This window comes from Chenopodium album, chromosome 5 (genome assembly GCF_948465745.1).
Source record: "Chenopodium album chromosome 5, dcCheAlbu1.1, whole genome shotgun sequence".
Taxonomy (NCBI): Eukaryota; Viridiplantae; Streptophyta; class Magnoliopsida; order Caryophyllales; family Amaranthaceae; genus Chenopodium; species Chenopodium album.
In genome coordinates, this window is record NC_137838.1 from 15487163 (window position 1) to 15502153 (window position 14991).

General features: G+C 41.2%; 2 protein-coding genes and 1 non-coding gene across 3 annotated transcripts; 1 reads left to right on the plus strand and 2 right to left on the minus strand.

Moving 5' to 3' along the window:
- Window positions 1–6146: 6146 nt before the first annotated feature.
- LOC145632649 (uncharacterized) lies at window positions 6147–8802 on the minus strand. Its single transcript, XM_081684997.1, has 4 exons — window positions 8656–8802; window positions 7733–7928; window positions 7079–7531; window positions 6147–6712 (listed from the first exon to the last, which is right to left on the minus strand). The coding sequence occupies exons 1-4, from the start codon at window positions 8800–8802 to the stop codon at window positions 6147–6149; spliced, it is 1362 nt and encodes a 453-aa protein (XP_081541123.1).
- A 65-nt stretch (window positions 8803–8867) lies between these two features.
- Window positions 8868–11528, minus strand: LOC145632650 (uncharacterized). Its single transcript, XM_081684998.1, has 2 exons — window positions 10454–11528; window positions 8868–10234 (listed from the first exon to the last, which is right to left on the minus strand). The coding sequence occupies exons 1-2, from the start codon at window positions 11526–11528 to the stop codon at window positions 8868–8870; spliced, it is 2442 nt and encodes an 813-aa protein (XP_081541124.1).
- LOC145633279 (small nucleolar RNA R71) lies at window positions 10873–10979 on the plus strand. The gene has a single exon (XR_014112614.1). It is a non-coding gene; the product is annotated as a small nucleolar RNA R71 (small nucleolar RNA).
- Window positions 11529–14991: the final 3463 nt, after the last annotated feature.

Consider the following 14991-nt stretch of genomic DNA (forward strand, 5'->3'; position numbering starts at 1 on the left):
CACCAAATAACGGATTACGTCCACAAATCCGTTAGTAGGGCCCACCTATTTGACGTTTCTTCTTCATCTTCCCCAACCTTTCGTGTAAACCAATCAGCAACAAAATTAACTAACTCGGTTGGTCGGAATTTCCTGTGGGACTAAGGAGGGGCCGAAATTTGGTGTGTTGGTTAGGGAGGTGGTCGGAATTAGGTGGTGGTTAGGGTTTTAGGAGTGCGAAATTTGGTGGTGGCTAGGGTTTTTAGAGTGGCCGGAATTAGAAGGGGCTTTATGGGTGGTCGGGATTTGGTGGCTAGGCGTTAATACCCAAAACCAAAACCAAGCAATTAATCCATTACAACACCCACAAATCGAAACCTCAAAACCAGAAAAAGAACTGGGTAAATCAAACCTTGTCAAATCGTTTTTAGCATCAAGCTCATAACCCCACTTCAATGGAGTCGATTCCAGGTGACTTCCATAGTTGAGTTTAAGAAGACGACGGTCATCGGAGAGAGAATGAGCGAGATGAAGTCCTATTAAATGGGTGCCGCTGATTAAGGAATGCCAAGCCTTGGAAACGCATTTGAAGCGAAGTAGTGATTTAGTGGGTAATCAGGTAAGAATGGAGGTGATTGACTCCATTGGAAGAGACGCCATTGTTGTGGATTTCGAGAAAACAGAGCAAAAATAAATAAAAATTGGTGGAAAGGTGGTTGTGGCTGTGCGATGTGGTGGTGGGGCCGGTCGTAGCGGTTAGGTGGTGGGGGCTGGTCGTACCGGTTAGGTGGTGGGGCTGGTCGTAGCCGGTCCGGCGGTGGGTGTCCCGACGGTGGCAGCAACACCGGTTGATTGATGGAGATTTTTTTTTTAAACTTACCCAATAATATGGCGACACGTGTGCAAGGTAGACCCCACTAACGGATTTATGGATGAAATCCGTTAGTTGGAGGTGATTGGTGGTAAAACTGATGATTTATTTTTTTATGAGGTGGTAAAGTAAATCTTTTTATTTTGGAGGTGGTAAATTCAATAAAGTCGTTATTTGAAGGTGGTAAAAATCAAAATTTCCTAATTATAATCTAACTAATGATTTGAGAATATTTGTGTTTCTACAATTGCAAACTAAGAGGAAGCACTAAAAACTTGGATGCCTACAAATGAGCTCAAGGGGTTATTTATAAAGACCCCCAAATAAAAAGGACGGAGAAAACAAGAGTCGGGCACGGCTACAGGTCAACACGGACGTGCTGAGGTTGGCACGGACGTGCACCTGGGAGGCAGAAGGTACTATTTTGGCCAAGGCATCCTGCACGGACGTGCCAAATATGGCACGGACGTGCAAGCCTTGTTCAGTAGAATCAGTTTTGAAACTGATTTGGGCTGAGAAAACTGCACGGACGTGCAGGATCAGGCACGGACGTGCTGAATATCCTGCACGGACGTGCTGACCTCTGCACGGACGTGCAAACCTTGAAAGCAGTAGGCAGTAGCTTCTGGTCGTGCTGGGACACTTCTGCACGGACGTGCCATACTTTGCACGTCCGTGCAGACTCTCTAAGGCCTTTATCTTCACTTTTCTTCGGTTTTGCTCTATTGTTTCGGCTTCTAACCTCGGTTTATCATCCAAATGCCTCAATTGGTCGTCTTTGAACCTAAAAACTCAACAAAAACACTAAAAACCCGTGAAGCAAGGGATACACAAAAGTTGAACAAAAATAGAGTAAAAGTGAACCAAAATGCTAATATACCAAGTAAATAAGGTTCAAAATCACTCTAAAATTGTATCAATTAACAAGTTATCAAATCCCCCCAAGCTAAGCTTTTGCTAGTCCTCGAGCAAAACAAACATGTCAAATCAAGAAGGAAGATTACTTGCTAATGATCAAACTAAGGAAAGATACTTAAAGAGAAAACACAAACACAAATCTGCATGGCAAGAACCATAAACACTTTTAGCACAAGTGAAAAGCAATTTAAACCCTTAAGTCGCCTAAGAGGACAAGTTTTTATCTCGTGAGGGTTTCCCTTGAGCTTAACCCACAACTCACAAAAACCATGCCAAAATTGTCATAACACATCATCATCATCAAGGTGATCAATACACACCAAAACCAATGTTTTTATTGCCCAAGTCAACTCATCGGGATATAAATCACAAGCAAGACAAGTGAGCGACTTTCAAGAATTACCGATCATACAAATGTGCACATGAGTTGGGGGTAGAGAGGAGAATTAAGCAAGGTTGCACTAGGATACTTCCTTATACCTTTTACTAGTTCATTAGAGCACGTCTAGATATTCCAAAGTTGCAAAAAGCCCTCTTTCGGTTATAAAATCTCAAAATGCAAGTCCACCTCCCAAAATGCACTCCCAATCCCTTTCAACTACGCTCTAATTCGGAAATTTACACAAGAAACATCAAAATAGATAGTGTGTGAGAGGCATCCACAAATTGACCTTTAGAGAAGAAAAAGTGAAAACTTTGAGAAATTTGGAGGAGTTTTTGATCTCCTTTTATTTTTCTATTTTTTTTTCTTTTTTTTTTTTTTTTTTTTTTTTTAACATTCATTGCCCTCGCCTCTTTTAACTGTGAGCGACTCTTTCTTTTATTCGATACATGTGGCTTATTATGCCACTTATTACATAAGATACAAATAGAACCAATTCTCTAATAGAGTTTCATTTTGGGGGAGGAGGGGAGGAACATCAAGGGCGCAAGGGACTGCAATTCGATTCAAACATATCCTACTTTGGGCAAATTTGACAATATCCTATACTAGACGTGCAATTGAGCATTCATCGGTTTTCATTTCATATACTCTAATGCAATCAAGATTAATAAGCCTCTAAATGACCCCAACTCTTGCACACACCCTTCTAAAAGAACTTTTACTCATCACTCAAGAGTCAAGCAAGCAAATCATATAAGCATCGTCATTTGAGTCTCATCCAAGGGCCATTTTTCCTTTTTTTTTTATTTTTTTTTATTTTTTATTTTTTATTTTTTAACTAAAGGTTACTAGAAAGCAAGAATAGATAAAAAAAGTTAAGAAAACTAAGCTAATCATAAAAAAAAAATTGAAGCACAACTATACATCTAAATAAATAAAGAGAGAATTGAAGAGAAGTATTCACATATTAAGAGATTTGGATTTAGAGCGTTGGATTTCAAAGGGAGCAAATTTGGATTTAGGGCGTTGGATGTTAGGGGAAGGAACAAACAACATGCAAAGTTAATACCAATAAGAACATACAAGAACCAACATATGAACCAAAGGGAAAGACTCCCCCCAAGCTATCATAAACATTGTCCCCAATGTTAAAACAATTAAAGCACAAGAAGGGGGAGAAAGAGAACTAACTCATTGGCTCGGGCCTCCTTGGGAGCTTGAGCCCCCGAGGTACCAATGTCGATAGACATTCCGGAATTCACCCAATTCCGATCGAAGACCCTCAAAGCTTGTCCTCATATTGTCGTAGGAGGACCTCATGTCTTCGTGAGACTTTCTCATAGTCTCGAACTCGGTGGACATGCGGTTGAACCCGACATTCATCATTTGCATTTGTTGCTCGAAGGAAAGGGGTGGGTTGCCCTCACCCATGCCTTGACCTTGGTACCCTTGTTGGTGCTCATATTGTTGTTGTTGTTGGAATTGTTGTTGGAAGTGTTATTGTTGCGGTTGTTGTTGTTGTGGTTGTTCTTGCTCTTGCTCTTGCTCTTCTTCATCATCACCGGGAATCCAAGGGTGGTCCCTCTCGAAGACCTTGTTGCTCTCGTCGTAGATGAAGGTCCGCTCCGGATCGGGGAGGTAGGCATAGGGGCGGCCACTCACGTGCCACTAGTAAGGATGAGGCCCTTCCGCGTCCGCAACCCATCTCATGGTCCTAAGCGATTGCATGTCTAGCTGCGTCGGCCCTGGGCAAACCTGCTCATCTGCAAAATCAAGGTTAAGAGCAGAAGCAATAATAGTGATCATGCCACCTATGGTGATGTTGCCGGACCCAGTGGCAACATCCTCTAGGTGGTCGACTAACCAGACCCCTACATCTAGGGCCGTACTACCCTCGCTCAAGTGCCATAGGAAGTGAAGCTCCCTAGTGGACACTACACCCGAACTATCACCTCTAGCGAACGTCGTGTTTGCTATGGTGCGCTGTGACATCCTAAAGGCGGGGTGGATTATGGCCGTAGCTTTATCGGTCCTAGGGTTGTAGTCAAAAAGGCCGGTGATCTTCCTCCAAAACTCACCCGCACAATAGTTAGGCGGGCCTATCCTTTGGTCCTATGGTGCCGTTAATTGGCCACCCAAAAGCTTGGTTCACCCTATTTATGTTCAAGTTGTGTTGGGTGCTCATGAGTTGGAAGGTAAGGCGGCGGGGGGATCTATTGTTGTCTCGTTGCACTTGAAGGGTGGAGAGGAATTCAAGTGTCAACCTTTTGTAGGTCGGGGCGCTTAAATCTAGCCAATTTCCTAAGCCACAACCCTCGAAAAGCATCCTAACATCGTCCCCTACCCCTAAAGCCTCGGCAAAACTCTCTTCATAGAACTTTGTAGGTCGAACTCTCCTCCTACTTATTCTTATATAGTTGTTCAAAAATGTTGGGTCATTGAACACAATTCCCATAGTGTCCACTTGTGGTGGATCAACGGGAGGAGGAGGAGAGGGGTTGCGGTACCTAGCATATGTGTTTCTAGGTCGATTTCTTCTAGACATGGTCGGTCTTAATGAAATGCAATCAAACAAACCAAGAAAAAATAATCACCTTGCAACCACACAAAGAGACTAAGTCCACAAGTCGACCAACCAAAGCTCAAACAAGGCCAATGAACATAACACAATCAAGTCAAGTTCTAAGTCTCCCACCTAAAACAAGCAAATCACCAAGCAACAAAGACCACTTCAATAATGCATCTACAACAATTTTACATCAATTTCATGCAATATTATCAAACAAACCAACACAACAATCCACCTAAACAAGCATGTTCTTCCTTCATGAAAATCAATTTCTCAACCTCACTTACAAAAAATCCAATTCTCAAAACACACCAAAATTCATTCAAACTCAATAATTCTTTTCAATTATCAACTATCAATCACTCACAACCAATTCAAACAAACTTTCTCAAGCAATTTCATGCAAAAATTCAAGGAATTAACACATGAAATTAGTAAAAGGGAGGAACGATTATACCGAGCTTATCGTGGGTGTAAAACTCGCAAATGACCTTTCTAACCTTCCTTTTGCTTGCTTGAACTTACTCCTTCAACCAATTGTCTTGAACTTCAACTCCAAAGAAAACCCCCAAATTGATTTTTCAAGGTTAGGGTTTGAGTATTTTGGGTGATTTTTGGGTTTGAATGTGAGAAAAGGAGTAGTAGATTGTGAAAATGTTGAAATGGAGTGAAGATTTTGGAGAAAATTGTTGAATTTGGGTGAGAATGGAGAATTGAGTGGGTTTTGAAGGAGGAAGTAAGAGTTTTAGAGAGAGGAGGAGTGAGAATCGTGAGTTGAGAAATAAGAATGAGTGATTTTTTTTTTTTTTTTTTTTTTTTTTTTTTTTTTTTATGTTAAAACCGTGCTGCTGCCAGCCATTTTCGGGGTGGCACGGACGTGCAGCCTCAGGCATAAACTTAGGTAAGGTACTGACTTATTTGGCACGAACGTGCTTAACTTGGCACGTCCGTGCCTTTCTGGAGAAATTTGCTTCAAACTTTCTGGTTTCTTCTGACTTCCTCTGCACGGACGTGCGATGCTCTTCACGTCCGTGCAGACCTGTTGCTGCACGTTTCCCCCCCCCCCCTTTTTTTTCATTTTTGAGAATAATAATAATAGTAAGGCATAATAATAATAAAATTATTATCATTACCATTATTATTATTATTATTACAATTGTCTACTACTTCACTTCCACAAACCTTTTCTTACTTTTCTTTTCATCAACACCTACAAAAGACATTGAGAGAAAAATTAGTAATAGTAAGAGTGATGGAAATTAAATAATAGTTTATGAGAGAGAGAGTTGAGAAACTCGGGTTGCCTCCCGGAAGCGCTCTTTTAACGTCACTAGCTTGACGACATTGCGAGAACAATGAGATTAGGGAACATCAAACTCATCAAGGTAAACAACCTTGGCTTCCTCATGCACAAAACCGTCAAATTATGCCTTAAGCCTTTGGCCATTCACTTTGAACGGTTCACAATTGTCATTTGAGATTTCTATCGCTCCATATGGAAACACCTTCTTAACGGTGAAAGGTCCACTCCATCTTGACTTAAGCTTACCCGGAAACAACTTCAACCGGGAAGTGAATAGTTGGACCTTATCACCTTCCTTAAACTCCCTTTTGCTAATATGCTTGTCATGCCAAGCCTTGGTCTTTTCTTTGTAAATCCTTGCACTCTCATATGCATCCATTCTTAATTCTTCCAAGGCGTGGAGGTCAAGCAACCTCTTCTCACCGGCGCTTTGAAGGTCGAAATTCAATGTTTTGATAGCCCAATGAGCCCGATGCTCAAGTTCTACCGGCAAGTGGCATGACTTCCCATAAACAAGCTTGTATGGTGTGGTGCCAATAGGAGTTTTGAACGCGGTGCGATAGGCCCATAGAGCATCATCAAGCTTTGTAGACCAATCTTTTCTAGACCTATCCACCGTTTTCTCAAGAATCATTTTTACCTCCCAGTTTGAAATTTCAGCTTGAACACTTGTTTGGGGGTGGTAAGCTAATGATACCTTGTGCCTCACACCATATTTCTCAAGGAGAGCTTGAAAGGATCGCTTTGCAAAGTGTGAAACTCCATCACTAATCACAGCCCGGGGCACTCCAAACCTTGGGAAAATTACTCTTTTGAAGAGCTTGACCACAACCTTAGCATCATTAGTAGGAGATGCAATCGCTTCCACCCACTTTGATACGTAATCAACGGCCACTAGAATGAACTTTTTCCCAAAAGAGCTCGGGAAAGGCCCCATAAAATCGATGCCCCATACATAAAAAATTTCAAGTTCAAGAATGTTGTTCAAAGGCATTTCATTTCTTTTTGAAATATTACCGGTTCTTTGACACCGGTCACAAGCTTTCACCATACCCCACACATCTTTGAACATTGTTGGCCAAAAGAAACCGCATTGCAATATTTTCGCCAAGGTCTTGTTGGCACTCATATGTCCTTCACAAGGTGAGGAGTGACACATTGTGATAACATCTTCAATTTCATTATCCGGGACACACCTTCTAAAAAGGCCATCAACACCTTGTTTGAAGAGCAAGGGGTCGTCCCAAAAGTATTGGCGAACATCATGAAGAAACTTCCTTTTTTGTTGATAGGAGAGGTCGGGAGGAAGAATAGAGCAAGACAAGTAGTTTGCAATGTCCGCAAACCATGGTGCCGGTGCTTTGAGAATAGCAAATAGTTGATCATCCGGGAATGAATCGTCGATTGACAAGTTATCAAGATCACCTACAAGGATAGGCAACCGTGAAAGATGATCGACCACCACATTTTCGACACCCTTCTTGTCCCTAATCTCAATGTCATAGTCTTGTAAGAGCAAGACCCACCGTATCAATCTTGACTTTGGTTCCTTCTTGGACAAGAGGTACTTCAAGGCCGAATGGTCGGTGAAGACTATGACTTTAGACCCCAACAAATATGACCTAAAATTCTCAATTGCATGAACAATGGCTAGAAACTCCTTTTCCGTGGTTGTGTAATTCCTTTTTGCATCATCTAAAGTTTTGCTAGTGTAGTAGATAGCATGGAGCTTCTTATCCTTCCTTTGTCCAAGAACGGACCCAATGGCAAAATCCGAAGCATCACACATAAGCTCAAAAGGAAGCTCCCAATTAGGGGGTTGAATGATAGGAGCCGAAATTAATGCCTCTTTCAACCTATAAAATGCTAGCAAACAATCATTAGTAAACACAAAAGGGGCATCCTTTACCAACAATTGAGTGAGCGGCTTTGCGATTTTTGAAAAATCCTTTATGAACCGGCGGTAAAAACCTGCGTGTCCAAGAAAGCTCCTTATCCCCTTCACATTTGTAGGGGGTGGGAGGCGCTCAATGACCTCAATTTTGGCACGATCTACTTTAATGCCCCCCTCTAGAAATTACATGACCAAGAACAATTCCTTCTTTTACCATGAAATGACATTTTTCCCAATTCAAGACCAAGTTCACCTCTTGACATCTTTTCAATACTTTAATCTAATTCGAAAGGCAAATGTCAAAAGATGAACCAAAAACAGAAAAGTCATCCATGAATACTTCAATTGATGATTCAAGCATGTCGGAAAAAATAGACATCATACACCTTTGAAATGTGGAAGGTGCATTACAAAGTCTAAATGGCATCCTTCGATAAGCAAAGGTGCCAAAAGGGCATGTGAATGCAGTCTTCTCTTGATCCTCGGCTTGGATTGGGATTTGGAAGAATCCCGAGTATCCATCCAAGAAACAATAGTGACTATGTGATGCTAGTCTTTCCAATATTTGATCGATGAAAGGGAGTGGGAAGTGGTCTTTCCGGGTGGACTTATTCTATTTTCGATAATCAATACACATCCTCCACCCGGTGACCGACCTCGTAGAAATGGTCTCACCCTTATCATTCTTGATGATATTCATGCCTCCTTTTTTGGGCACAACTTGAACCGGGCTAACCCACTTACTATCGGAGATAGGGTAGATTATGCCCGCTTCAAGAAGTTTTAAAACTTCTTTTTTCACAACTTCCTTCATGTTTGGATTGAGCCTTCTTTGGTGCTCAATCGAGGAACCATGATCATCATCAAGTAAAATCTTATGCATGCATATATTAGGACTTATGCCCTTAATGTCATCAATTTTGTACCCAATGACACCTCTATACTCCCTTAAACAACTAGGAGTTTCCCAAGAGAGGTATCATCAAGTTTAGCATTGACAATAACGGGATAACTCTCACAATCATCAAGAAAAGCATATTTAAGTAAAGGAGGAAGGGGTTTAAGTTCAACCTTGTGAGGAGGCGTAGTCCTCTCCTCTTTTATCTCCACATTAAGCACTTCCACTTTCTTTTCATTGCGGACTAAAGGTTGGTTGAGCAAAAGATCATACCCCCTTGTTTCTTCACCTTCCTCAACTAAGCCTCCCGTTAGGATAGCTTGTAAAGGATCTCCTTCAAACAAATTATCTTGGAACTTCTCTAAGTCCCTTTCCAATGTATCAACCCTATGAAATTCATCATACAATGGCTTTTTCAATGTTTGTGGGAATGAAAATGATATTTTCTTATCTCCCACATTCAAGGTTAATCTTCCTTGCTTCATATCAATCACAACACCCGCGATGTTCAAAAACGGTCTTCCCAAGATTAGGGGCACCGTAGTATCTTCTTCCATTTCCATTACCACAAAATCACATGGCACAAATACTCTTCCAACTTTAACCGGCACATCTTTAAGAATTCCTAAAGGTAGCCTAACCGTACGGTCGGCCAATTGTAAGGACATTCTTGTTGGCTTCAAGTCTCCCACTTTCAAACTCTTAGCAATAGAATAGGGCATCAAACTCACACTTGCCCCAAGATCACATAAAGCATCCATAGCTTCCAAGTCTCCAATCTTCACCGGTATTGCATAGCTACCGGGGTCACCAAGCTTTTGAGGAAGCTTGTTTTGAATGATTGCACTCACCTCCTTAGGAAGGGAGATGGTTGCACTCTCTTCAAGCCTACTCTTGTTGGATAAAAGATCCTTAAAAAATTTTGCATATGTAGGCATTTGTGACATAGCATGAAGAAAGGGGATATTCACTTGAAGTCCTCTCATGACTTCAAGAAAGTTTGAAAACTTTTCATTCAATTTCTTTTCAACAATCCTATGGGGGAATGGAATGGGAGGCTTGTATACTTTCATGGGGGGCTTTTCTAACTTTTCCTCATTCTTACTTTGTGGCTCCTTTCTCTCAACATCAACTATCTCATTTTTAAACTCACCCTCATTTCTCACCATAACTCGCTCATCTCTCTTTTGTGGCTCCTCTTCACTCATAACTGACCCTTCATAACCTCTCCCCGATCTCAAAGTAATGGCCTTAGCTTGCTCCTTTGGGTCCACAACCGTTGAGCTTGGGAAGTGACCACTAGGATTGGAGGATGAACTTCCAACTTGTTGCGCAATTTGAGCCAATTGATTCTCAATTATCTTGTTGTGTGCTTGAAGTTGTTGGATGTTCGCTTTCATATCCGCATTGCTTCTTCCTTGTTGTGTAATGAAGGTCTCAAGTGCGGCTTCAAGGCTAGATTTTTGAGGAGGTGGAGGAGCGGGTTGGTTATATTGTTGCCTTTGTTGGTTTTGGTCCCTTTGGTTAGGGTGACGGTAAGGAGCTTGTTGGTTTTGTGGATGAGATTGGTTGTATTGGTTTTGAGGGGGGCCTTGATTTTGTTGTTTCCAACCCGTGTTTTGTTGGGATTTCCAACCTTGATTGTAGGGTTGAGAGTATTGATCGTTTCTTTTCCCAATAGCCGCAGCTTGCTCTTGGTTAGTTGAGTTGCAATAGGAGGACAAGTGATCATTTCCTCCACAAGTTTCACAAGACATGACTTGTTGTGAAGAAGAACTTGGAGATGTAAGGGTGGCTTGATCTAGCTTGTGAGCTAGCATGTCGAACTTTGATGCAATAAGGTCTATTGCACTAAGGTCGTGGATTCCGCCCTTCTTTGCTTGAGGTTGCCGTCTATCACCTCCGTATGCATAGTTCTTTGCCACTTCTTCAATCATCTTGTATGCATCATCCACCGATAGCTTTTTAAGGCTACCACCGGCCCCGTTATCAAGGTTAGCCCTTGAAGTAGGAGTAAGACCATCATAAAAGCTTTGAACAATGATCCATGATGTGAAACCATGGTGTGGGCATTTTCTAGTGTAGTCCTTGAAACGCTCCCAAGGTTCACTTAAGGTTTCATCAATCTCTTGGTTAAAATTGGTGATTTTCCTTCTTAGTTCGGCGGTCTTTCCGGGTGGACAATACTTTCCAAGGAAAGCTCTAGTGACTTCATCCCATGTGGTCAATGATCCCTCTTCTAACGTTCTCAACCAATGCTTTGCTTTGTCACGGAGAGAGAATTGAAACATGTGCATACAGATGAACTCTTCCGTAATGTTGTTTTGCTTGATGGTTGTGCACAATTCGAGGAAGTTGTTCAAATGAGCAAAAGGACACTCATGAGAACTCCCACCAAATTGATCACTTTGTATCATACGGATGAGTTGAGGTGAAAGCTCAAAATTATTTGCATTCGTAGTAGGGAGGCGTATGCCACTCCGAAGTGTGAAGGCATTGGGGTGGTCATAATCTCGTAACAATGGTGGAGGAGGATTGTTGTCACCCATGTTATCTTCTTCGTTGGTTGCAAAGATTTCCTCCGGATCGCAATCCGAATATACAATAGAGAACTCGGGTGTGCCTTGCAAAAGCCTCCTCACGTTTCTCAAAGTCCTATTTAACTCTGGATCAACGGGAATAAGCGGTGATTGCTTACTCTTCCGTGTCATGCAAGGTCAAACAAAGCTAAAAAAAAACGTTAGCAATGACTATCACAAGTTGAAAACACAAATATACAAAAATAAATAAGAAAAATTATGATACAAATATACACACTTAGACTCATTGAACAATAATACATTCAATGTGACTTTGCCTCCCCGGCAACGGCGCCAAAATTTGATAGGCCGTCGTCGAGCCTACCAAAGATAAAGTCCTATCTTGGTCTCACTAGCTAATAGCAAGGGTAAGAAAGGGTCGAATCCAAGAGAGGCGTTGAATCAACCACCGAGATACTACCGTTTAAACAAGCTAAATTAAGTCGAAATTGGTTTGGTTTTATGTAACAAGTACTAGTTCAAGTCAACTAAAGCTAGGGGGAAATTAACAATATTTAGAGAGTTCTAGGGCTTGGGAAATAACACTCAAATTTGTCACAATTCACAATTAGCAAGTAGCAAACAATGGTAATTTGAGGGGATAATATAGGGGAAGTCATCTAAAGCACCCAACTACTCTCTCAAGCTAGAGGGATTATTCGAATCATGAATAAAACCTACTCTCGTGGTTACAAAGCATAAAACAAGTATTAAAGCATAATCACGATGACAAAAACATTCCCTTGACTGGAAATTCCTATTCTCATGGCATTTCAAGTCAATTAAGCATAACGGAGCTAACTCAAGTTCATCTCTCGATCCTTCGTTGAGAAAGCTTAGATAATAGTTCTAGCAATGGCCATATACAAGAACTAAGCAATTAAACCACTTAAGCTCAACTAATTAACACCCAACAATTACCAAATTAACACATGAAACAAGTAATTAGTGACTACATTGAGGGTTTACCCAAACCCTAGAAAATTAGACTACTCACAATCCATGGAGATTAAAGAAATTAAGGATTTCAAGTAACTCATGAACAAGAATTAACTAAAGATTAAGCTAAATAACAATCTAAGCATACAAGAATTAAGCAAGATAATTAACAATCAAAGCAATTAAAATGTAAGAGAAGAGTGAGAAAATGTTACTAGAAGCTTCAACTTGAATATCAATGGTGGAACTTGTCTTCTACAATGATTGAGAATGAAATTTCCAAGCTAATAATTATAATCTAACTAATGATTTGAGAATATTTGTGTTTCTACAATTGCAAACTAAGAGGAAGCACTAAAAACTTGGATGCCTACAAATGAGCTCAAGGGGTTATTTATAAAGACCCCCAAATAAAAAGGACGGATAAAACAAGAGTCGGGCACGGCTACAGGTCAGCACAGACGTGCTGAGGTTGGCACGGACGTGCAGCTATACCTGCACGGACGTGCTGAGGTTGGCACGGACGTGTAGCTATACCTGCACGGACGTGCTAAGGTTGGCACGGACGTGCACCTGGGAAGCAAAAGGTACTGTTTTGGCCAGGGCATCCTGCACGGACGTGCCAAATATGGCACGGACGTGCAAGCCTTGTTCAGTAGAATCAGTTTTGAAACTGATTTGGGCTGAGCAAATTGCACGGACGTGCAGGATTAGGCACGGACGTGTTGAATATCCTGCACGGACGTGCTGACCTCTGCACGGACGTGCAGACCTTGAAAGCAGTAGGCAGTAGCTTCTGGTCGTGCTGGGACACTTCTGCACGGACGTGCCATACTTTGCACGTCCGTGCAGACTCTCTAAGGCCTTTATCTTCACTTTTCTTCGGTTTTGCTCCATTGTTTCGGCTTCTAACCTCGGTTTATCATCCAAATGCCTCAATTGGTCGTCTTTGAACCTAAAAACTCAACAAAAACACTAACAACCCGTGAAGCAAGGGATACACAAATGTTGAACAAAAATAGAGTAAAAGTGAACCAAAATGCCAATATACCAAGTAAACAAGGTTCGAAATCACTCTAAAATCGTATCAAATAACAAGATATCAACGCACTCAAGTTCAAAAAAGTATGAGCATTTTTTGAACATAGATCACCCCCATCCCAAGTATCAGTAACAATATCCCCAGAAGACTCATCCCCTAACCACATTTCTTCAAACCTATATTTTTTCCTTTTTTTTTTTCTTTTTTTTTCTTTCTTACTCCCTTATTAATACACAAAAGAATTGGGATGTGGTCGGATGTTTTCCTAAGGTTTTTTAAGGTTTAAAAAACCTTAGATTTTAAAGCACTCTATTTGTTAGAAAAAACCTATTAAATTAATTTTTTTTAGCAACTAAAACTTGATTCTAAAATATATTTGTTGAAGCCAACCGAACACTCTAATTACCCTAATTATCCTCTAATTTTCCCCAATCACCCTATTAACTCTCAATTAATATTAAAAAATTTTATTAAAAAAATACATAAAACACCCAAACCCCCACCCACCACCAACCAGCTCAGCTGCCCCCTCCCCCGCAGCAGCCGCAATGGCCAAAACCCTCCTTCCCCTACCCCATGCCAACATGATGCCATCCCTACCCCCGCCGTCACCCTCCCCCTTCCCCCTAAACCACCACCCCCAATATTCCTCTCCTTTGGACATGAACCTAAACCAACCCAGCTCAGCCACCAACCCCCAGCCGACCCCGTCCCTTTCCCCTAACCTCGTCCACCGACAAATTTCACCTTTCAAAGGATTACCCTAACAAATCGCACAAATTTTAGACCCTTTGAATCTCAATTTTGGAAGATCTTTAAGCAATTCTAATTATGAATGTCTAGAATCCCAGATGAAGAATCCCTATTTCATGAAATAGATCACCATTGATTGCGGCAATGACGGTGGTTGAGGGAGCCACAGAAGATGCTAAGATGGTGAAAATGATGGCGGAAACACCTACAGAGATGAAGAGAGAGATTGCGAATGTGAATGTGATGATTATTAAGAGCATGTATAAGGATTGAGAGGAGTTTTTGGTTTGATTATGTGAGAGTTTCCTGCATCAGTCGGGGATAGGGGTTGGGCTGGATAAGTGTCGGCGGGGGAGGGGGCTAGGCTTGTACGTACCCAAAGAAGAGAAATATTGGTGGTGGTGGTATAAGGGGGAAGAGGGAGGTTGATGACATATGGTAGGGTGGTGCCGGTGCCGTCGCAGAGGAGAGGGAGGGGATTCTGGCTGTTGCGGCTGCTGTAGGAGGGGGTGGCTGGGCCGGGTAGAGGGGTTAGAGTGTTGTATTTTTTTTAATTAATATAATTTTAAAATAATTAATTAAGAGTCAAAAAGGTAGTTAGGGAAAATTAAAGGATAATTAGGGTAATTAAAGATTTTAGTTGTCTTCAACAAAAATATCTAAAAATCAAGTTTTAGATTGTCAAAAAAATTTAAAAGGTTTTTTCCAAAAAACATTAATGATCAACGTTATGTGTAACTTTTCATTTTCTTTCCTATTTTAATTTAGTAAACAAAAAAGCTTAAAAAGACCGATATACCCTTACTTAAAAAATCAAATTTGAATAATTAAGTAGGGTGGTCTCTTTTTCTCTCTCCCTTA

Bases quoted from the DNA above. Each gene is read 5' to 3' on its own strand.
- LOC145632649 (XM_081684997.1), bottom strand. From the start codon at position 8,802: ATGCATAAGATTTTACTTGATGATGATCATGGTTCCTCGATTGAGCAC. The intron at 7,929-8,655 runs GTTAGCCCGGTT...TTGTTGGTAAAG, and splicing joins CTATCTCCGATAGTAAGTGG to GATGCCCCTTTTGTGTTTAC. The intron at 6,713-7,078 runs GTATGGTGAAAG...AGGTATCATTAG, and splicing joins AATGTTCAAAGATGTGTGGG to CTTACCACCCCCAAACAAGT.
- LOC145632650 (XM_081684998.1), bottom strand. From the start codon at position 11,528: ATGACACGGAAGAGTAAGCAATCACCGCTTATTCCCGTTGATCCAGAG. The intron at 10,235-10,453 runs GTTGGAAATCCC...TTACACAACAAG, and splicing joins CTCTCAACCCTACAATCAAG to GAAGAAGCAATGCGGATATG.